The sequence below is a fragment of the Penicillium soppii genome, assembly GCF_028829465.1.
Source record: "Penicillium soppii strain IBT 18220 chromosome Unknown utg000002l, whole genome shotgun sequence".
NCBI lineage: Eukaryota > Fungi > Ascomycota > Eurotiomycetes > Eurotiales > Aspergillaceae > Penicillium > Penicillium soppii.
In genome coordinates this window covers 1544711-1567215 of record NW_026643232.1, presented here as the reverse complement: position 1 = coordinate 1567215, position 22505 = coordinate 1544711, and the positions used below count along the sequence as shown (strand labels likewise).

General features: G+C 48.8%; 10 protein-coding genes across 10 annotated transcripts; 6 read left to right on the top strand and 4 right to left on the bottom strand.

The window, feature by feature from the left end:
• Positions 1-360: 360 nt before the first annotated feature.
• On the bottom strand, positions 361-1458 carry N7529_001936 (uncharacterized protein; the record flags this gene model as incomplete). The annotated part of the gene is made up of 1 exon (XM_057237467.1): positions 361-1458. The coding sequence occupies one exon, from the start codon at positions 1456-1458 to the stop codon at positions 361-363; it is 1098 nt and encodes a 365-aa protein (XP_057102154.1).
• Positions 1459-2969: 1511 nt separating this feature from the next.
• N7529_001935 (40S ribosomal protein uS5) lies at positions 2970-4020 on the bottom strand (the record flags this gene model as incomplete). Its single annotated transcript, XM_057237466.1, has 3 exons — positions 2970-3227; positions 3320-3577; positions 3748-4020. The coding sequence occupies 3 exons, from the start codon at positions 4018-4020 to the stop codon at positions 2970-2972; spliced, it is 789 nt and encodes a 262-aa protein (XP_057102153.1).
• A 585-nt stretch (positions 4021-4605) lies between these two features.
• Positions 4606-5339, top strand: N7529_001934 (Mpv17/PMP22 family protein; the record flags this gene model as incomplete). The annotated part of the gene is made up of 5 exons (XM_057237465.1): positions 4606-4616; positions 4670-4724; positions 4774-4879; positions 4933-5238; positions 5296-5339. 5 exons carry the CDS (start codon positions 4606-4608, stop codon positions 5337-5339), a joined length of 522 nt encoding a protein of 173 aa, XP_057102152.1.
• A 556-nt stretch (positions 5340-5895) lies between these two features.
• Positions 5896-6729, top strand: N7529_001933 (eukaryotic translation initiation factor 4E; the record flags this gene model as incomplete). Its single annotated transcript, XM_057237464.1, has 3 exons — positions 5896-6072; positions 6132-6203; positions 6262-6729. 3 exons carry the CDS (start codon positions 5896-5898, stop codon positions 6727-6729), a joined length of 717 nt encoding a protein of 238 aa, XP_057102151.1.
• Positions 6730-8312: 1583 nt separating this feature from the next.
• N7529_001932 (putative C6 transcription factor) lies at positions 8313-9797 on the top strand (the record flags this gene model as incomplete). Its single annotated transcript, XM_057237463.1, has 2 exons — positions 8313-9410; positions 9462-9797. 2 exons carry the CDS (start codon positions 8313-8315, stop codon positions 9795-9797), a joined length of 1434 nt encoding a protein of 477 aa, XP_057102150.1.
• A 1704-nt stretch (positions 9798-11501) lies between these two features.
• Positions 11502-11735, bottom strand: N7529_001931 (uncharacterized protein; the record flags this gene model as incomplete). The annotated part of the gene is made up of 1 exon (XM_057237462.1): positions 11502-11735. One exon carries the CDS (start codon positions 11733-11735, stop codon positions 11502-11504), a length of 234 nt encoding a protein of 77 aa, XP_057102149.1.
• A 2102-nt stretch (positions 11736-13837) lies between these two features.
• On the top strand, positions 13838-15684 carry N7529_001930 (peptide MFS transporter; the record flags this gene model as incomplete). The annotated part of the gene is made up of 2 exons (XM_057237461.1): positions 13838-13878; positions 13947-15684. 2 exons carry the CDS (start codon positions 13838-13840, stop codon positions 15682-15684), a joined length of 1779 nt encoding a protein of 592 aa, XP_057102148.1.
• A 2519-nt stretch (positions 15685-18203) lies between these two features.
• On the top strand, positions 18204-19400 carry N7529_001929 (syntaxin; the record flags this gene model as incomplete). The annotated part of the gene is made up of 5 exons (XM_057237460.1): positions 18204-18209; positions 18270-18414; positions 18470-18942; positions 18996-19275; positions 19333-19400. 5 exons carry the CDS (start codon positions 18204-18206, stop codon positions 19398-19400), a joined length of 972 nt encoding a protein of 323 aa, XP_057102147.1.
• Positions 19401-19828: 428 nt separating this feature from the next.
• N7529_001928 (BolA family protein) lies at positions 19829-20318 on the bottom strand (the record flags this gene model as incomplete). The annotated part of the gene is made up of 2 exons (XM_057237459.1): positions 19829-20003; positions 20053-20318. The coding sequence occupies 2 exons, from the start codon at positions 20316-20318 to the stop codon at positions 19829-19831; spliced, it is 441 nt and encodes a 146-aa protein (XP_057102146.1).
• A 178-nt stretch (positions 20319-20496) lies between these two features.
• Positions 20497-22457, top strand: N7529_001927 (acyl-CoA synthetase; the record flags this gene model as incomplete). Its single annotated transcript, XM_057237458.1, has 5 exons — positions 20497-20797; positions 20854-21149; positions 21200-22065; positions 22126-22352; positions 22417-22457. The coding sequence occupies 5 exons, from the start codon at positions 20497-20499 to the stop codon at positions 22455-22457; spliced, it is 1731 nt and encodes a 576-aa protein (XP_057102145.1).
• Between the last annotated feature and the right edge of the window lie 48 nt (positions 22458-22505).

The window sequence follows — 22505 nt, the reverse complement described above, 5'->3', positions numbered from 1 at the left end:
AAGAGTCACGACCTCGATCCTCGGTCTGAGGGAGTGGAGACGTGACAAATGGACCCAAAAGATTCCTCGTTGACACCTTCGGCGAGCCAATTCGGTTCCTCTCACGCCGAGTTCTGTATCCACTCAGCAGATCGCACGTTCTCCAGACGCAATGGTGAGCTCGCTGGCGCTCGCTCCACCACGCAACTGGACAGAGAAAAAAAATGACAAGACGAAATACAGTTACAGAATACGATGAACTAGAAATGGGATTGAATTCCTCGCGAATGGTGGAAAGAATAATTTCATTACTGGCTACCTAACGTTTTGAAAATGAGAAATCCTCAGTACACATGGCTTTAGTCATCGATTCTCCAGCCCTCACTCGGGTGTCTTTGGCTTACCATCCGTGGTGAGCCCAGGCTCTCTGTAGAGCGTTGTAAATGCCAGACGTGGCGCGTTGGGAGGGACCGGGGAGAAGTCTTCTACTTGAGGTCCCCTGGGATAGCAGCCAGGACGCTCGAAGGGAGACTCAACAGGTGCGCTACAAATGATATCATCGGAGGAAGCAAAGGAGGAAGCAAAAGCAGAACTTTCGTACGGACCAACACGGGCCGGTGAATCATCCGGACCTTCAAATACTTTCTGAGACAAACATTTACCGGAATGCATCCTGGGAAAACAGCTAGGACGCATGTACGGAGATTCATTGGATGGAAAACGGTCAAGAGTGTCGAAAGCGCCACGAGATGGAGATCGGGGAGGACCAGGATTTGGGTTCCTGTAAATGAAGGTGATGGTCGGGGAGTTACCGAAAGGCGGAATCACCCAATCTGGAGGGGGAAGATTCTTCTGCCATGAAGGAGCTGATGAGCGAGGGGAAGGAAAATAATACGACCAAGATGCAGGATCGTAGGGATTGACCGTGGTGGGGGTGGCTCGAGGTTGACCTTTGAGAGAAGCTTTGACGGAAGCTTTGACAGAAGCCCCGAAAGAACGGACTGCAGATGTAGAGGCACGAACTGCATTTCGCAAAGGCTTGAGTTTGAATGGCGAACCAAGTTTAGCAAAGAGTTTCTTAGGACTTGAGTCTTCACCTTGTTCGTCCATTCCGCTGGTGTGGTGGGTATCTGATTTAGATGGTGAACCAAGTTTAGCGACGCGCATCTTAGGACTTGGGTCTTCAAGTTGTTGGTGTTTTTCGCTGGTCTGATGGGTGTCTTTGAATTGGAAGGGTGAACCAAGTCTGGGGATGCGCTTGGGACTTGCAGCTTCACCTTGTCCGCCTTGTTCACTAGTCTGACGGGTGTCCTCTTCACCATCCTGGTTGGCAATGTTGGTAATTACCTCCTCAGGTCTGTGTTGAGTATCAACTCCAGTGAGACATTCCTCGGAATCAGAGCTGTGCCGAACAGAAGGCTCAGGCTCGAAATAGGAGATATGTGCTCGTTCAAGGCGTGAGAGTCGGTCTTCATACATTAGGGCTAAATACGATCACGTTAGATACCGCAGTATAATCAAGTACAACATTCGCTGGATGGACTCACCTTGTTCAACCAATTCCCCGGAGTCAGCCCTCCATCGAAAAGAAGGAGGCTCGCAATAGGAGACATGTGCTCGTTCAAGGCGTGAGAGTCGCTCTTCGTACATTAGGGCTGAACACGATCACGTTAGATGCCCAAGTATAATCAAGTATAAGATCTGTTGGATAGACTCACCTTGCTCAACCTGTCTGGTCCTGATTTCAGCACACCGTTCTAATCTTGCTACCCAGTAATGCCGTCCATGATCACCATTCTCCCAATCGTCACAAAATAATTCTATTTCCTCTCGAATGCCAGAAGCCATCGTGAATAGGAAAAAGGCGGTAATGATTGGCAGGATGAAGGCAGTCACGAAGTTAAGATGAATAGGATCAGAAGATAAACTTGAGAGGACAGTTTGGAGGGTGAGGAAGAGTTACCTGCTCAACAAGAAGTTACCGCGGGCGACCACACGTTAAACAACGCCAACTCATTGTACCTCAGACGCAACCAAACAATTCAATCATTTAATTATTCCATACAACTTCATATAACTAGTCATTTGATTCTATCTATATAATATAATGCCTGCGTCGATGCTAAAAAGGTCTAATTACGATATTTTGATAATATAAAATGAATATTTGATGCGGAAGTATAACGAGCCAATCAGCGTTGCAGACAGTATACTTAGCTCCCGCAGTCCCACCTGGTCAGAGCACGCCTTTAGTCAGCATTGAAGCTCTCCAGGGCTCTATAGAGATGGATTTAGGAAACATCTATGAAGATGAAGGGCCCTAATAGAGCGTAGGATGTTGTTTGAGGGGAATGTAAAGTTGAGAAAGTTAAGATGTTCATTCCGATCGATGAGGAAGAACCGTTTCTGTGTGGGGTTGCTAGGCCTTGCTTAAGTCCCGGACCTGGGGCTTGTAACACTTTCTACTGTCATTAGATGAGTATTTAGTTAGATATTAAATTGCATGTCTAAGTCTCTTTATTACAATAAACCTTTTTGAAAGCGAAAATCGTCTTCACATGTTCATGGTCAATCAAATGTTAGTGAGTTGGGATGATATAAATTTATCAATCAGAACGTAGAACGCTTGATGGAAGCTGGGTTAAAGAGACAAAGAAACATGTATGTTTGGGCATCCATACTCGCATTGCAAGGTCCCTCCAGAAGATAACACATGCATGTTCCCGAGCGGATTCACGGGTTTTGTGAGGCAGAGTCTAGGCCTCAGATTGGTTCGGATCTACCCCAAATTACAGCTTACAGGTGAACACGATCTGGCTGGCAAATGGCCCGTGGACTTCGCTATTTTGCGTCTCTTCCCGTAAATACAGATTGATGCGGAGGTTTCTCTCGCACACGAACCACCTCTACTCGCCAAGCACAGAGGGAGAAGATTTTTTTAAAAGAAACCCATTGGAATTGTCGAAAAGATATCATGCATCATCCATAACCTAGTACTTCTTGCCCTGACGGAGGACATCACCGAACTCCTCGAGGGGAGAGCGAATGAGCTTGTTCTCAGCCCAGAGGTTGGGGGTGAGGAAACCGTAGGTGTTGACAACGGCAACGAAGGTGGCCTTGAGGGTGTTCTCAAGGGTCTTGGTGGAACCGGAGGAGGAAGTGTAAGCGTCCTGGACACCGGCGAGCTGGAGCAGACGCTTGACGGCGGGGGAGGCAACAAGGCCGGTACCGCGGGGAGCGGGAATGAGCTATAGTTCAAAAATGATTAGAAAAACCGATTTCCTCCCAAAAAAGACAATTCACGGAATTAGGTCCAAATTGACCCTTGCGAGATACTTACACGGACGGAGACGGAACCACACTTTCCACTCTGCTTAACGGGCAGAGAGTGGGGCTCACCAAGGTTGGTACCCCAGTAACCGCGACGGACGGGGAGGACAGCGAGCTTGGCGATGGTGATAGCGGCACGGATAGCGGTGGCAACTTCCTTGGAGGTCTTGATGCCGAGACCGATGTGACCCTCGCCGTCACCGATGAGGACAATGGCCTTGAAACGGGTACGCTGACCGGCACGGGTCTGCTTCTGGACGGGCTTGATCTGTAGGTTGAAATCGTCGTTAGTTTTCTGGTTTCTGGGTGATTTGACGTTTGTTTTCGCTCGAGCTTTCACTGCGCAATTGCCAGTCGGTTGACAAAAAGTCGCATCCATTCGAAACCCGCTCAATCCTCCACCGCGAACCGGTAAAAATATCCAGAGTCGATCCGTACCTTCATAACCTCATCCTTGAGCTTGGGGAGGAAGAAGTCCACAATCTGGTACTCCTTAACGGGCAGAGAGTGAAGGTAGATCTGCTCCATGGAAGTGATCTTGCCGGCCTTAACGAGACGACCGAGCTTGGTCACGGGCTGCCATTCCTTCTCCTCCTGCTTGGGGCCGCGACGGCCACGACGGGCACCACGGCCACGGGCACCACCACGGTCACCACGGTCGCCACCGCGCGATGCGAATCCACCACGTCCACGGGGAGCAGCGTCAGCCATTTTGATGTTGTATTGACGGAGGGGTGAGGTTGGCGAATTGAGGTTGGTCGTCGAGGATCACGGCGCTCTGGTACTGTTGGGCCCGAAATTTGCGCGGGTGGGTTAAGCGAGTAGCCAACCCTAGTGGGCACCCTATGCCCTAATTTCTGAAACGGGTAAGTGGCACGTGCACTTAAGGTTTTCCAGGGCGGATGTCACCTGACCTTCATAGATCGGAGGTCCCATTTTCCTGAAGGCAATTGAACTGTATAAACATAGATGAAGGGTATACATATTGTAATTAGAAGTAAACATATATTCGCAATTGAACTAGTTTTTCGAAGTAATAATTGATCTGCTCAAGTTGACTACACACTATGCATAACATTCTACGTCACTCGAAAATCTTGTTCGGCGGATGCATTTCCTAAACAGGTAATGCGACAGGGCAATCTCTCTCCAGGCAGTTCGACTCCGCAATTTAAAGACCCCCCAACCTACGTTCATTCAGCGCCTCCTCTCTGCTTTCGTTTGATTTATTCTTTTGCATTATTTCTGTATTATATCGCATATCTGCTTTTACTGTTCATTCGCTCTATCGCTATCATGTTGCGCTGGTAAGTGCCCCTTGTTAGGATGATCTCGAAGCAAAGCTAAAAGCATTAAACAGGTACCAATCCAAGTTGGCCAAGAGGCCCATCCTCACTGCAAGCATCACCAGCGCTGTACGAAACCTTGGTCCTGTCGATGTGTCCACCCCCTAATTCCTTCCAGGTCCTTTTCGGCAGCGGAGATGTCCTAGCACAACAAGCGGTTGACCGCAGAGGTCTCGCAAAGCACGACTTCGCCCGTACCAGCCGCATGGCCTTGTACGGTGGCGGTATGTTCTGCGCATGTCCAAATCCATTTACAATGCTGATGTGTATCTCCTAGCCGTCTTTGGTCCCATCGCTACGAAATGGTTCGGTATCCTCCAGCGTCACGTCGTCCTCGGAAGTGTCGCAACCACCACTGCTGCTCGAGTAGCCGCCGATCAACTTGTGTTCGCCCCGATCCAGCTCACATGTTTCCTGTCCTCCATGGCCATCATGGAAGGTTCTGATCCGGTGGAGAAGTGGAAGAATGCCTTTGGTCCTGCCTACAAGGCCAACTTGGCGGTCTGGCCGTTCGTACAGGCGGTCAACTTTACTTTTGTTCCTCTGGAACTGCGTGTGCTTGTTGTCAACGTGGTCAGCTTGGGTGAGTACCTAGGTGCTGGTTTGAGATTTGTGTTAACGCTGCTGACCAACCCAATAGGCTGGAACTGCTTCCTTAGTATGATGAACAGTGCAAAGAAGTAAAGGTGGAAGGCTTGTTTTTGAGATACCCATTCAAGTTTCATTCATCGTTAGCTCTGGCTTTTCACATTGGCGTGCCTAGGTGTCATATCAAAAAGATTTGTGATTTCGGGTCATTTTTAGGCAATTAGGGGAAATTTTTGTATTTCTCCCAAGATAGATTTATCTGGATAGAATGGAATTAATTATCAATCAATAATCATTCATATCCAAACAAATCAATATATAAGAATAAGAATTGAGACAAAAGTGAGGGCGGAGAAGAATCCAAGTATAGAAAAGTAAAGGTGAAGTCGGAGATAGTGATTTACGGAAGAACCCAAACAGGCAAGGCAGTTTTTTGTGGCTCGAACTTCAAAACTTCCACGCTTGACAATTGTCATTCACCTCCACTTTCACTTCACACTGCCTGGAGCAGAATACATCTGCTGACTCGACTTATTCACGGGTCACTCTCTCTTTGTGTGAAAATCCCATTTGCGCCTTCCTTGAAAATCCAACCCCTCCGCCTTTCCGATTCATCTCGTCTCGTCTTCCCCTCCGCAACAACATCTTAAATATGGCTGCTGTCGCAGAGAATGGCGCTCCGGCTGTGGCTGATGAGAACTCCGCTCCCGCTACCAATACTCAGACTGGTGATGCTGTCACCGTCTTCCACAACCCCGAGGACTTCAATGTGAAGCACCCTCTGATGCACGAATGGACCCTCTGGTTCACCAAGCCTCCCAGTGGCAAGGTATGGGACCTTGATAGATGATATGGGATTACGGAATCGGATTACTTACTGAACTATAGGGTGACAACTGGAACGATCTGCTCAAGGAAGTCGTCACTTTCAGCTCCGTCGAGGAGTTCTGGGGAATCTACGTAAGTTCAATTAGAAATGACCTTCAATCATCCCACTGACAGATATCGGTACTACTAGAACAACATCACACCTACCTCCGAGCTCGGACTCAAGGCCGACTACCACCTCTTCAAAAAGGGCGTACGGCCCGAGTGGGAGGACCCCCAGAACAAGCACGGTGGCAAATGGTCATACCAATTCAAGGACAAGCGCTCCGTCCCCATCGATGAACTTTGGCTGCACGCGCAGCTGGCCGCGATCGGTGAGACCCTCGAAGGCGACGCCGACAACGAAGTTATGGGAGTGGTCGTGAACGTGCGCAAGGGCTTCTACCGTGTCGGTCTATGGACACGCACCGTCGGCAAGAGCATCCAAGGTGACAAGACTACTCGCACACCCGCACAGGGCAAGGAGATCCTCGAAGCGATCGGACAGCGATTCAAGGACGTTCTGCGTCTCAACTTGGCCGATGTGGTGGAATTCTCAGGCCACACCGACAGCGCACACAGTGGCAGCACACGCGCCAAGGCCAAGTACACTGTTTGAGGTGAAACTTGACAATTCACAACCCGACGATCGAAAACGAAGAAAAAAAATTGGAGGGAGAGAGGGTGAAGATGCGATTCCACGATTATGGACCGAAACGAATCGAGGGGGATCGAACTCGACTCGAGATGCGGTGGGAACGGAGTGATTCACATACAGAGTGCCTCTTTGATAACCCCATCCGCATAATTTTGCAGGACCAACCTGATTGCTTGCGACTTGTATCTTACTCTACCAAACACATTTTAGCTTATGCCGTGGGGTTCTAGGTACTGCCTCGGGCTATATCATGGTATTTTCCTTACATTATTCTAAACAAATATGACCCGTTCTTCAATGCATCCGACTTTAGATGTCGGACTGCCTAGTCTGCGAGCCGAGCCTCGGTGGATAGTCATTTGAGGCCATGAGGTTGAAGAAGGATGGGAACTTTGGTATTGATCTCATACTGCTTTTGGGAGGATTGATAGATTCTTGTTCATGTGTCTACATGTAGGTAATCGTCCTGGGCCAAAGATTTACCACAAAGTAGCTTTTGATACCTATGTAGAGGATAAATTACTATGGGCCTACCCCTTCGATGTAAATATTCCCGTGCATGTTACCAAGTTTGTAAGATATTGATTTTTTTTTTTCCGATCAAATTCAGGTATTGGAGATGTGGGTGGTGTAACCAACAAGTTGACGTTATATACTTCAGTTATTCCACCTGGGCAGCTATGGCCTGTGGACTCTTTAGTTGCTAAATGGCTTGTTCCCACTATGTTCGCTTGTTTATACACTGATGTGTCATTTGATTGCATGGTAGCAGCTTTTTAGGGCAATAATGGCTACTAGGTAGCATACTTTTCTTCAGAGTAGGTGCCGTGCTGTCCTGGATATATATCGTGCCCAGGCGCACATTCGAGCTTTACACCCTGTCAATCAAGCCGCGGAGTCTGAACCACGCGAAGCTCTAGGAAAATAGCACATCTATAAAGCTCAAAGCTCAAATAATACACCCAGGAATATTGCTAGGTAGTACTGCCAGAGTGTGTCTTTTTCTTCAACTCCGCGCTTGCTCCGCATTCTCCGATTAGCGGCCTCCACTCAAATTCTCCGTCTTCAACTCTTCAGACTCCACACTCTATCACATAGCTGCCAAACATATCGAGGCATCTGGCCATATTCCTTGCCAATGGATTGGAGATGATGTGGAATTTGCGCCGAATGTCCAGGGGCAGCATAGAATAGCGAGCCGAACCTTCTATCTGTCTCCCCTCTGCCATTATGCCTGACAACTTGAAAAGACCTAGAGCAGGTGCCTGCGTCAATTGTCGGTAAGCCGACAGATATTGCCTCATTTTTTTCACCGGAGAAATACTTACGACTACCCTAGGGTCCGTAAAAGACGGTGTGTTCCAGCAGATGACGGACGTGGCTGTAAATTGTGCAAGTCACTCTCCACACCATGTCCCAATGAGCCCCCCGAAGCATATGGGCCGCCAAATGGCCCCAAAAGAATCGACTTTCGAACTAACCGTGACATAAGCCATGAGCTTGTTCCATTGTACTTTCGTTACATTCACAATGTTGCCCACACGATGATCCATGAAGCAAGCTTCCGACGTCGTCTACAAGATGGCCGGGCGTCAATGATCCAAGTCTACGCAATGTGTGCACTCGCTGCCAGATTTTCCGACAGCTCTCACTTCCACAAGGTACCTCGTGGAGCGCGAGGGAAGATGTATATCTCTGAAGCCGAGCATCTCGCCCAACAGTCACTTATCGCTCCAAGCTTGGAAACGATACAAGGTCTGATCTTGATCGGTTACTTCTATGGCGGAGAAGGTGACACCAAGGCAAAACACATCTACAGTGGGCTTGCCAGACTGCATGCAGAAGCTCTGTCATTTCCCGATATCCCCAAAGACGCCATCCCGATGCGCCAAGAAGAATACCGCCGAACCTGGCTTTCCGTTCATATTGCCAGCTATTGGACGGCGAGCGACATGTCCATCGACCCTGTGCTGCTTGTATATGGTCCAGACATTGTTTCTCCAGAGGTAGATGATATAATATTCCACAGCCTCGACCCGGAACAACTACAAGAAAAGAACATTTCATCGCCATGCAACATGTGGGCTTATATGGCGAAGACACTTGATCTTTTCAACAGGACTAGCGCTGTTTTACGACGACTGAGCCAAGGCCAAATTGAATTCAACGATTACTGCACAGAGGCATCTGCGCTAGAAAACGCTCTTGATGAGTGGGAGAAGAGCTTACCACCGGGCCTTGAATACACTCAAACCAACATTAGATCTCTAGTCAAGCAGGGACTAGGTCGAACTTTTCTAGCCATGCACATCGGCCCACACCATTTCCGGCAAATGCTATTTTTCCCATTCTTAGATGCGCGCGGGAACCGCGATACTCCCAAACTTGCACATAGAGCGACTCAGTGCAAAAGGAGTGCCAACACGGTCTCCGAGATCATACAGCACAGCACTGAGATGGATGGATGCGATCTGAATTACTTTATCTATGGCCATATCGCCGTAATAAGTTCTTGTGTTCATCTTCACGCTCTGCTCTTCAGTGGTGATCGCGACGAGCTTTCCATGGCTCGAAAACGGCTAGTCTCTAATTTTGAGTATCTGATGGATATCAAGTCTTACTGGCCTGTAGTCGATTACTCGGTAAGTCCTGAGGTGTCCTTCGGACTTATGGGAACGCGCTAACATATGCAGCTGGCTCGACTACGGAAGTTCCAGAATTCGTGTCAAGATTCAATGTCAGATCCGTTTTTATTGGATAATTGGATGGTCCGCTTTTTGACGGAACATTCATCTGATATCTCTGAGCGCCAAATGCCCGTTTTACAATCATCTGAGGCTTCGAAGCTTGGACCTAATACCAAAATTGGGCATACAAATCTTCAAGGCAAAAATTTGCCCGGACCCGCTCAGGCAAATAACTCAACGCAAATAGGCACCGGGGCTCATGGTCTGTCAGACCTGCTGCAGGATCAGCAAGTGACTAGCAAGGCCTTGGTGGATCATGCTATTGATTGGCTCCTCGACTGAAGAGCCCCATCCAGTCGGATGAGCTGTCCATCTGCTCACCCGATGTTCCTTGCACCTGCTCTATGAATGCTTTATTGAACATACCTGAATCGCGATGCGAAGGCACTTATACAGATATAGTCTGTATCCAGACACATTCATCTCATACACCTGTTCGATTTAGTTTATTGGGTGCTATTGTGCATCCCAGCCTCTTCAGCCTGGGTGACTGCCGATCGATCACGCCTTATCTCTGACACAGAGAGGAAAGGTTGTCATAAGACAACTAGAGGCCCACTAACTCAAAATCACACCGAGGTCTGAAATGCTGTCGACTGTTTACGATTGGGACAGTTCTGATCTGTATCCAATGAAATGGGTTGCAGCTCTTCCGATCGAGCATACTGCAGCGACTGCAATGGTTGATGAGCCCGACTATAAACCAACCGTAATAGTCTAACACCAGGCCAACACGAGCTCCTATACCTGGAGCAGAATATGCGAGCACAGCCTTGCGATCGCATCGCTTCCTGCAGGAGTGTACGGAATGGCCTCGCCTGCTACTACAGCGTCGAATTACTGTCGCCTCTTTCTCAAACAAGAATTGGGTTCTTAGTGGGGATTGGAGGTAGGATTTCTCAACCTAAATGGCATCAATGTCCGATTCGCGATGTTTTGTTAGTCAGACGCAAGAACAGTCTGGAGGAGTGGCCTGGTATGATTTGTTGAAGGCAAATTCCGACCAATAGCGCGAGCAGAAGCAGCTGGCTTTAATCATGCCCCATGTATTGTGATCAGGGGAATGTGCGGTTAAAGAATGACTGGGGCGGAAGTATGCCTCTGCTACTGCTCCTGAAATTCAGGTGGCCGTGGATGTGATGGTTGGTATTGCAACCTACTTCAAGCCGCATGCTTCAAGGGCCTTACGCAGACTGTGCAGCTCTTACAAATTGAAGAGCCGACGTCATGTGCGGAGCACATTAAGGCAGTGCACTTGAGGGCGCGGATTACAGAGACTAAACGGACCTTATGGACCTGATGTTGCAAAAAGGAGTTGATCCGTCGTCTATTGAATGCCTCCTCTAATGGAACGGACCACAAGCAATGCGGAGTGATACGATGTGGTCACTGGAGCATGATGATTAATAAGAATATCAGAACACCTGGGCAATCATATGCGCAAATGGCTGTCAGTTCACAATTATGTTATTGTCTAATTGGTAGAATGGCCATTAATTTCCTGATCTGAAGCCCATATATGACATATAGGCCCTACAATTGAAGCCTTATGGATCATGTAAGATGCACGTAGCGAGAGAGTCATTCAAGAATCACTTCAGTCAACTGAGCATAGTACAAAGACCCTATGCAAGAAGGGGCAGAGTTTCATCACGGAGCCAATGAGAGATCGTTGTTTTGAGAGAGCTAAGCAAAGTGTTTTTCTCCGACGAATTTCCGGACACCAACAGTCAGATCTTTCGCTGATATATTCAAGTCTCGGCCGAATTCCCTAAACAGGACAGTGACTCAGAGCCCAAGCAACTTGGATATGACTGTTCAATTATCTGATTGAGATGGTTCATACAATACTCTTGTGTTCATCTTCTAATCAAAGGTATTCTGTTCATATTATATTGCTTCTCGTCGGATTTACGGCCATTCAAACAGCCCAACAATCTACGGAGATCCACCTCCTAGCTCTGAGTGGCTGTTGATGTCGCAATATCAGATCTCACCTCTCCTCGTCGGATAGAGACCGACTGCGTGCGATGTCGGAACGGTGGTGCTCTCATATTGGGTCAGACACGCCGGGATGAAGCATAATTGATGTTCGTTAGCCTGAGCTTCGGTCATATTTGGTCCAATGGCGAGAGCTTCGCGTCGGGAATAAGTAATCAATAGCAGTGTTGAGCTTGCTAGTAGCTCGAGAAGACCAATAGGCAGATTTTCAGGGTCCATGTGAGATCCATTGTAGTGATACTTTCCTGTCAAATGTATAGAAGTGTCGAGAAGGAGCTGCCTAGCAAGAATCCCAACCCTACGCAGCCCGATGGATCTGATAAATCACATCCGAGACATTCATGGGGCTCTGGGGCTCGACGCGCGTGTCCATCTTCACACTCCCTTTAAATGATATAATTCCGGACTCCCCCGGTGTCGGATAATGCCAATATCTTTGGCGTCTTGGTGAACTCTCTTTCTCATTCACGCGACCGGCTTGGCAATAGGCGGCAGAGCCAAAGGGCTTGGAAACGTGCGCCATAAGGGGAACGAGGACTTATTTGGGTTAAGACGGGGACTTGTTTGGGCGAATGGTGACGATAAGCTCTTCCTGTTGGTGTCAACTATACGCTATCATGTGAGCGAAGTCGGAGCTCGAAGGGCGTGATGACTCTTGGGGGTTTCTTGGTGTTTTCTTGGTGTTGGTTTATTTATGCGGACACCTCCCGGGATGATCATCACTTTTCTCTTTTCTTTTCTTTTTGACTTTCACTTTCAATGATTGTACATCATGGTGTTTTTTTGTTTTGTTCTCAATTCACTGTGATGATATTATAATCATTCCAATATTTATACCAATTGTCTCTGACTACTGACCATGACCAACACTAACATCTTATCATTGCTTGGCAAGACACAGATCCACCCTTCACATCCTCTTCTCTACGCGGCAACACTTTTACGAGAGATTAATTACCCCGGAAATCATGGAACCAGAACCGAAAGGACAGAAAGACCAAAAACGTTTCTCTCAGGTCATCGCAATGAATCACAATGAAGGACATTGGCTGGCTATTACCGGCTACTCTAGTCGCAACATTCCCCGCGCAAAAAAACAAGGCCAGGCTCCCACACTCTGGGGTAGCACAGAGATCAGAGAGGCCATGACACATACCCGAAACTCAACGCATCAACGGAGTACTAAAATACAATCGAACACAATCTATTGGGATACAATGGACAAGCAGCGCGGGGAAGATCCCCAACGTTGCATTATATGCGGATCCCGTTTTGAGATGGTCCGGGGATAATGGTCAATCATATCATGATTAACTCGAATTAACAATTACTCTCAGCCTAGGTTTTATCAGCAAAAGGACGTCCGACGCAATCAATCCCCGAAAACGTCTACGTATCTGTGGTGTGTCTGGTGGTCCAAGCGACTCCTTGCGGAATGCTGTCCCGTCTCACACTGCCGAAGGCATTTTACGGCGTACCCTTTCTTTTCATTTTTTTCTACGCCTTTCAAATTCAACTGTTCGGTCAAAATACGAGATCCCGAATATATCCCGATCCTCCTCAAGCATGCGCGGAGTAAAGGTAAGACTCCGCAAGAATCGAAAAAAAAAATCCACACACAAAAAAATATGTTTCGCCACGAGGGCAAACCCGCAAGGGACTGCCGAAAACATACGACTCAAATGGGAATTTTCACCTTCACCGGAAATCTCCGACAGTATATACTAACATGATTCGTTCATGATAAGAGTGGAGAGTCGGACTGGCCCTTCCAGAAATCCCCAGATGCCAAACCGTACAGCGTTAGGGCCTCCATCTTACCCACGCTGATTGATCAATGATCAGTCAAGTTCGCCCCCTCTTCGCCCACTTCGCGCATACTTCGGCCTTATTGCTTGTCACATCTTGACTTCGTTCGCTTCCGTCTGAGCCGTTCTGGGGTTACATCCGTGGGTCAAGCCCGGTCTGCAGCCATTCGCCGTTGGTCGATAACCGCTGCCGATCGCATCCACGGTCGAGCTGCGAACAATGGCCACTTCCGACCTTCTCAGAGTGCCTTAGTGCAAAAAGCTCTTTGATTAGCTTAAATTTTTTGGCGGCTTTTTTATTTCTTTTTATTCGTTTTTATTTGTTTTTCGGTTCTTGCGCCGATAAGACTGTTGGTATACTCCACTGCTCCCTCGGATGTTGAGTAATGAAAATTGCATATATAGTACAAGCTCAATCTTCGCTGTTTTTTTCTGGTCTTCTTCCTTTACTTCTCTGATCAATTTTCACACAGCCCTCTCGTAGAGAAGGCATCCTTTGGTCTAGTATCAGTCATGTCGACCGAACGTGAGATTGAGCCTACTCAAGGGACTCAGTATGTCTTTCCTCCCAATATGACACCTGCAAAGTTTGCCGAGGCACGCGACTAACCCTACCTTCAAGACCTCCAGTCTATGATGAACCCGAACATGTCACCCACCAGGTCGTGCTGAATGAGAAGGCTGAGATGGATGCCGATCTCGACAAGGAGAACCAGATCACCCCCGATGGCGGCGAACCCACACTCTCGGAGAAGACTTCTCTGCGTCACGTCGCAGAGAACCTGCCCATCTCCGCCTGGTTGGTGGCTGTGGTCGAGCTGTGCGAGCGTTTCACCTACTACGGAATGTCGGGTCTGTTCCAGAACTACGTCCAGCGCCCTCTGGACGGTAGCCAGGGACGTGGTGCTCTCGGTATGGCTCACCAGGGTGCCACTGGTCTCACAACCTTCTTCCAGTTCTGGTGCTACGTTACTCCCATCATTGGTGCCATCGTTGCCGATCAGTACCTCGGCAAGTACAAGACTATTGTGCTCTTCTGTATCGTCTACATGGTTGGTCTGCTCATCTTGGTCTGCACTTCCATTCCCTCTGCCCTGGAACACGGCTCTGGTCTGGGAGGCTTCATCGTCTCGATTTTGATCATCGGTCTGGGAACCGGTGGTATCAAGAGTAACGTGGCACCCTTGATTGCGGATCAGTACAAGCGCAAGAAGATGGCGATCTCCACTACCAAGAAGGGTGAGCGGGTTGTCATCGATCCTGCCCTGACCATCCAGCGTATCTACATGATCTTCTACGGATGTATCAACATCGGTTCGCTGTCTCTGCTCGCTACCCCCTACATGGAGAAGTACATCGGCTTCTGGTCCGCCTACCTCCTATGTCTTTGCATGTTCATGGTCGGCACCCTGGTGGTGATTCTCGGCCGCAAGTTCTACGTCGTCCGTCCTCCTCAGGGCTCCATCATCACTGACGCCTTCCGCGCGCTTTTCATGATGATCAAGAACCGCGATATGGACGCCCCCAAGCCCTCATGGCAGACTGAGCACCACGGCTCCAGCGCCGTCACCTGGGACGACCACTTCATCGACGAACTCAAGCGTGCCCTCGTCGCTTGCCGCGTCTTCGCCTTCTACCCCATCTACTGGGTCGTCTACGGCCAGTTCTCCAGCAACTTCGTCACCCAAGCCGGCCAGATGGAAGCCCACGGTATCCCCAACGACCTGATGCAGAACTTCGATCCCATCTCCATCATCGTCTTCATCCCCGTCCTCGAAACCTGCGTGTACCCCATCATGCGACGTCTCAAGATCCCCTTCCGCCCCATCACCCGTATCGCCCTCGGCTTCGTCGTCGCCTCCCTGGCAATGATGTACGCCGCGATCGTCCAGCACCTCATCTACTCCGCCGGGCCCTGCTACGGCAACCCGCTTTGCGATGCCTCCAAGGTTGACGGCACCGCCTACGGCAACCACGTGCACATCGCGATCCAGACACCCGCATACGTCTTCATCGGCTTGTCTGAGATTTTCGCCTCTGTCTCCGGTCTCGAATACGCCTACACCAAGGCCCCACCTAGCATGAAGTCCTTCGTGCAGTCGATGTACCTTCTCACAAACGCGTTCGGCTCCGCCATCGCCGAAGCCCTCACTCCCGCGGCCTTCGACCCGGCCATCATGTGGATGTTCGCCGGTCTGGCCATCGCTTCCTTCATCTGCGGTCTCATCTTCTACGCTGTGTTCTACCACCTCAACGCACAGGAAGATGATATGAATGCGCTCGATGCGGATGATTATATGCCTGATGCGCCTGTTGTTGAGGCGCGTCGCGCTTCCCAACACGAGTCGAAGGTCGAGTAGACTGTTGGGCTTGTATGTGTATAGTGTATGAGATGAGGCCGATCCTTGATGGACGCGGTATAATATGAATATAAATAAGATTAAGACTATGAATATAAATAAGAATACAACAAATATTGAATACGTTCTTCCATTGTAATGATATCATAAGGGATCTGCATTCGCCTTGTATAATAGAGATAAATGTTTTGAAGTGAATGTCTGGACTCAATATTGATGTACAATGTAGGATACTGCAATGATAATGCTTAGCAGCCGATTAATAGGTATATCATGGCTCTGCACTGCTGGTTGGCTCTGAATAGAGTTGGTGCCATATACCACTCCAGGTATCGTAGCCTCTTGATTTACACATGTACTTGTACACGTCAATGATCTTTAGGAGTGTACAGGTACATATACCCCATCAAGTATGGAAGTCACCGAGTCTACATAAGTACCATATACAAGTTGAATTCCTTTACATGAAAGGAAAGAACGCAGGTGGTGACTTCACAATAGGAAATCACCCCCAGCATATAAAGCTCCTCTCCATTCCAAACTCTCCTTCCTTTTTCTCCCCAAGGACTTTGCCACGCTTTTGATACAGTTTCGGCACGAAGTAAGTTGGGGTAAATGTGTTTACCCTATGCCTCAACCTCTTCCGATACAGTGAAGGCACGACCATGTCTCCATTGTCCCGTTCCGCGAAGGAATTCCTGATGAGCAACCACACTCCGGTGTGACCACACTTCCCGCTTACAGACTTTGCTACGGTCCTGGAAGCCTGGTTGTGGTTCCACTGCCTGGATAGAGGTTACGCCTTCGGGCCCTCGACCCCGGCTACGTCCTGGCGTTCTATAAGGGGATACAGTCTTGTGAAGAATACGATTCCGAGGACTATCTTTTATCCTGTGAAGAGATTTCTGAGAATTTGTGGGCTTTCCGAGAGGTTTTCTTGTGAAGGATACTCCCAGAAACTGCCTGAAGAGTACCTAGGTATTCTGAAGGTTGCTTGTTTGTGTCCTATGAAGAGGATTCTGAGGGCACTTCCGCAAACTTGATTGTGTATTTTCGTTCATTCTGTGACGAGAGTTCCGGCAGCCTCCATAGCTTTTGAATAAAATTTTTGTATATTGTTTGAATAAACAAAGTTTTCAATATGATGAATGGTACTTGAAGTTTCGCGACGTATTTTGTATTGTTGCCTATCTCACACTTACTCAACGCATGCCAACCAGTCACTATCTTATGCCCATCCTATCGCTATGTAGATGGCCCTACATTTATATCATTCTTTCCAAGAGGAAAGACAAAATATCCCGTCCAGACGGTGCCGGCCAGCCCGCCTTCTTCAGCACCTCTTGTGTAGGATTTGCCATCATCAAATTACTTCCTTTGGTACTGACAGGCGTTGAGATAATGGGGTGGTATTCAGAAAATCAACATACTTAAATTACTATCGCAGAGACCATAGGTAGTAGAGTTACATATATACACTCGTCTTTTGGGGCCAACTTTTGTGGAGTGCATACCGTTGTAAACAAGTTAGATGGACATGAGAGTTGTTGGTCTTTCCTCTCGGTTATATATTCGAGGCCGGTGTGAAATCCCGGTCTTCTTCTTCATTTACGACGATATCACTCCAGCTAACAAGGCTGCAGCATTATGCGTGTTTGTTTGTTTCAAAAAAGGATACTCAATGCTTGTGTTTTATAGATGATGCCTGATGAGGCTGAAGTTGGCAACAATTAGCGTTGATTGGCTGAGTGTCATATTCAGCTCCAAGGTTCTGAAGCGCATTCTATTTCCGACTTGGACCACAAGGCAGTAGTTTACATTGTATACATAGAGTACTGTATGCCCTAAATCTATTTTTAATTAAATACTGTATCTATCAAGGATCGCATCCATCCCCTTAAACGGTATAGTTAAGAGGTTGCTATGTACATGATCATGACGTGCAGACTGGTTGCCACCAGGCAGACCCTGTTCTTAGGTACATTGTACTTAGTTCAGAGTGGAGTGAGCTACGAAAAGCCAAGTACTTAGTACCTTGGCTTAGATATCCCACTGCCGATCTCTTATAGCCATCGAATAACAACAGTTTGAGTCATAAATAGAACAACACATCAGCCACACAGCTCAATTTCTGGTGACTCCACTACAACGGTCCCTCGTAAGGAGGCTGTACATGTCTCTGCAGGAACACCGTAATTGACTAACTGTTAGTGCACTGTCCACTGTGTCAGAAAAACCTTCAAAAATAGGGGGAATCCCCCCTCAAAATTTAAATTAAATACTCTTTTTGCTTTTTACCTATAGAACATTACACACTTATAAGTGCACCAAATTAATACCTAATACCGCCAATTCAGCGCGACTCAATTGCTTGACGTTATTGGTTCTCCTTCCTCCTTTAAAGGGACACCGCCAGCGCTTCTGCCGCACCTCCACTCTTCCCGTCTCACCCTTCCCTCCTTCATCTCCCCTTTGTGATTTGACACTTTTCCCAAGAATCTGAATATTATTGTATCATCATGAGTGTGAGTGATTGAATGCGATTCCCTTAATCTGAATCTGCTTTCTGACGTGAATTTCCCTAGTACCAGAGCTTGGGGGATAACAATCAAGGCGGCTACGGCCAGTACAACCCGTACGGAGGTCAGCAGCAAAGCAACCCTTATGCTAGCCAGCAACAGAACTATGGCTACGGAGGTGGTGATGCAGAAGCCGGATATGGGAGTTATGGTATGTTGATACTATGATGAGTTTACCTCACCTAATGGCGCTAATCGTTTGGCAGAGATGTCCAACGTCAACCAGGGTTCTTCTGGTGGACCTGCCTCGATTTTGAACAAGTGCAAGGAAATCAATGAAGGTATCACCGAGTTGACCAGGAAGCGCGAGGGACAGTTGGCCTCCGCCCAAAAGGCCCTTCTGGACTCGAGCACCGGAAAGGAGGACACCTCCTCGCGCCAGACTCTCGACTACATTGAGGATGAAATCAACACTGCGCTGCGCTACCTGCGTGATCAATTCAAGCGCGTCAAGGAAACTCCGGGATCCGGCGATCAGCGCGTCAGCGGTCAGGTTGAGAACGTCAGCCGCAACCTGCGCCGTGAGATTGAGCAGTACCAGCGCACACAAAGTGACTTCCGGAAGCGCCTGGAGGAGCAAGTGCGCCGCCGATACGAGATTGCCAACCCCGATGCCTCCCCGGAGGAGTTGGAACAAGGTGTGCAGAATGTCCTGATGGGCCAAGAACAGAGCTTCGTGGTATGTACTACGCGCGTCGGAACTTTGACCCAGTCATCTAACTCAAAGAATAGGTTCCCGGAACTCGATCCCGCCAGGCCAACGATGCCCGCCAGGCTACCCTTCAGCGTTCCGCCGCCATCCGCAAGATCGAGCAGGATCTGATTGAACTGAGCCACCTGTACAACGAGGTTGCCGAGCTGGTGCACCAGCAGGAGCCTGCAGTCACGCAGATCAACCAGGGAGCCGAGGAGACCCACCGCAATGTAGAGCAGGCCAACACCAAACTTGACAGCGCCATTCAAAGCGCAAAGAACGCTCGGCGCTGGAAGTGGTATGCGCTGATCATCGTCAGTGAGTTATTGTCTTCTTTCTCATTTACGTTAGAGCTACTCGCTAACCTACTCCCAGTTATTATTATCGCTATTGTCGTCGGTGTGGCTGTCGGTGTCACCGAGGCCAACAAGAGCTCCAAGTAAATTCTCTGTACGACCTCCAGATCTACGCATCATCTCCTTCGTTTTTTTTGTTTTGTCGCTTGTTACCCCTCGTTGTTATACCACCCTTTCGCATTTTCCTCGCTCTTGTGTAAAAGCAATGCCTTTTCAATCGTCGTTCTCCTTGCGTCTTTGTTTCCTAGCTGTACCTGCGCTGTGTACCGCTCCGCTCACCGCCATACGCCCGTGATGATTGTGTCTGCTCGGGACTCGTATGTCGCGGTGCATTGATGTATATATTAGATTGTTTCTTTCTGTCGGCCCTGTTTGGCGCTAGAATCTATGTAATACCGTCTAATAATCAATTCATGCGCATGTTTCCAAGCCTGGAGTCATTGAAATCCAATGTAATATGCATATTTATTGTATGGGGTATTCGAATCAACAATTTGCAGAAGCATTCAACTGATTTATGCCTGCTCCTCCCTCTCCTTCTCACGCTGTGCCTCGGCCGGCGTCTTTGTCTTCAATTGCAGCGCGTGGAGTCCACCCTCCCTCGCCATCTCTTCCTTAAATAAAGCGTAAACCATACGGTGTCTCGCAGGCTGCATTTTAGACTCGAAGGCGTCGGAGACGATCGTCACGCTGCGAACTATTAGAATCACTTGCATCGAGTATGGGCGGTTGCACGAACTGGAAATGCGTCTCCTTGGAGGTCGACCCCTCCATCGCAGCATGGTGAGCATGGCGGTGCGAATCGTTCCGAATAACGAGGGACGAGGGTGTAAAGGCGTGTGCGATCTGTTCAGCAGGGACGATATTAGCTCGATCAATACTCGTTGAGTAGTGTAATGGGCCCACCTTATCGCGCATCGCATCCTCCAACGGAGTCATTGAAGACATCTTTGTAGAAACAGAGAACAGACGGGAAGTCAGACGAGGAAGAACGCGAGGAATCATTTGGCGCAGTTGTCGAGCGAAGAGTGAAGATCCGAAGTCGCCAATCGGACGGGATGTTTTTGATTTCCGCGGAACTTCTCATGACATGATGTCAATTTGACTTCCGCCTTTCGTCTCAACTCTTACGAAGTTGAAAAGTCGACAATGCTGATTTTTATATTCTAACAATTTGTCCATTATGTCTCTACTGTCTGTTATATCGCGATCGCGAGTGCGCGCATTCCAAGCCCGGCGAATGCCTTTCGCTAGACTCCTGTCAACACTACCGAACACGCATATCTTCCGCGCACTGCAAAACCACGACCCGGACAGCTTGGCGGTGATCCATAGCGTGTCGGAGCGGTCATTCACATACGGAAGTCTAATTGGTGACGTTGTTCGGGCCCGAGATGACCTCGAGCGCAAGGCCGCAAAAGCACAGGGTTCATTGGCCGGCGAGCGGGTTGCGTTTCTTGCGGAGAACAGCTATGACTACGTAGGTACTGTACTCTCGATCTTGCATTATGGGGAAAACCACATACTAATTGGTGTATAGTGACTATGCTAGCGATCTTTGCTAGCGATGCTATTGCTCTGCCTCTCTCCCCGGCGTTCCCAACTGGGGAGTTGAAGTATATCCTCGACAATTCGCAAGCTAAGATGTTGCTTGCTACTGAAAAGTATGCCGACAAGGCCATGGAGGTCCTGCGAGAGGGATTGGAGCACGAACCTATCTTCAATGTTCGCAATAAGCTCCAGGGCACGAGCGGCGACTCCGTTGTCCTGAAAGACCTGGAACAGCCTTCCATGGGCGGAATGATGCTATATACCTCGGGCACAACGAACCGACCGGTAAACGCATTCTGAATGTAACCACAAAAACATGAACTAACAAGTGGCAGAAAGGCGTTCTCATCCCACAATCTGCATTAGCAGCACAGGCATCTTCCCTGCTAGAAGCGTGGAAGTACAGTCCATCTGACCGACTCCTCCACCTCCTACCACTGCACCACATCCACGGCGTGGTAAACGCGATCGTAGCACCAATCATAGCAGGCTCTTCTATCGAGTTCATGTACCCGTTCAACCCAGAACAAGTCTGGAAGCGACTCGGCGCGCCATTCCTCCCAACCCCATCAAAATCACCAATAACATTCCTAACCGCCGTCCCAACAGTCTACAACAGACTAATGACCACATTCCCCAGTCTGGACCCAACCCTCCAGAAAGCCAGCAAAGAAGGAATCTCTCCCTCAAACCTCCGGCTGAACATCTCCGGCTCCGCCGCTCTCCCAACACCCACAAAAACAAAATGGACATCCCTCAGCAAAGGCAATATTCTCCTAGAACGCTTCGGCATGACCGAAGTTGGCATGGCAATAAGCTGTGGCCTAGACAATGCAGACCGCGTCGACGGCAGCGTAGGCTGGCCGCTACCGGGCGTTGAAGCGCGGCTGGTCGACACCGAGACGGGGAAAGTTATCCCCGAGACGTCCTCAGCAGAAGGCGAGATCCAGTTGCGCGGCGATACAATTTTCAGCGAGTATTGGGGCAACGAGGACGCTACGCGGGAGGCTTTTGTTGATGGCTGGTTCTGCACGGGGGATGTTGCTAGTCGGCGGGTTGTTGAGGGGGCAGGCAGTGGGAGGAGTGGGGAGTGGGCTCGAGGGGGGATGTATTTTATTCAGGGACGGAAGAGTGTGGATATTATCAAGACTGGGGCGGAGAAGGTTAGTGCGTTGGAGGTTGAGAGGGAGCTGCTTTCTTTGTATGTGTTCTTTTTTTCCCTTTTTTGATGTATGGAGTTTTCAGCTGACGATGTATACAGACCTCAGGTTGTTGAAGCGGCGGTTGTGGGACTGCCCTCCGAGCAGTGGGGACAGAAAGTTGCTGCGGTGGTTGTTCTCAGTGATGATGCTGCTGTAAGTGGGAAGAGTGGACGGTCCTGGGGACCGATGGATATGAGACGTGCTTTGAAGAATTGTCTTGCTTCGTATAAGATTCCGCAGGAGATGAAGGTATTGGATGCTATTCCGAGGAATGCGATGGGAAAGGGTGAGTTACTTTCTTCCTTCCTTTCTTTCTGGCTGACTTGGAAGCTGACTCTATTCTGATATAGTAAACAAGAAAGCACTCATCAAGGAGGTCTTTGATGTTTGAGAAAGACGTGTTATATTTTATACTGTAGATAAAAGAGGTATGTTTCCA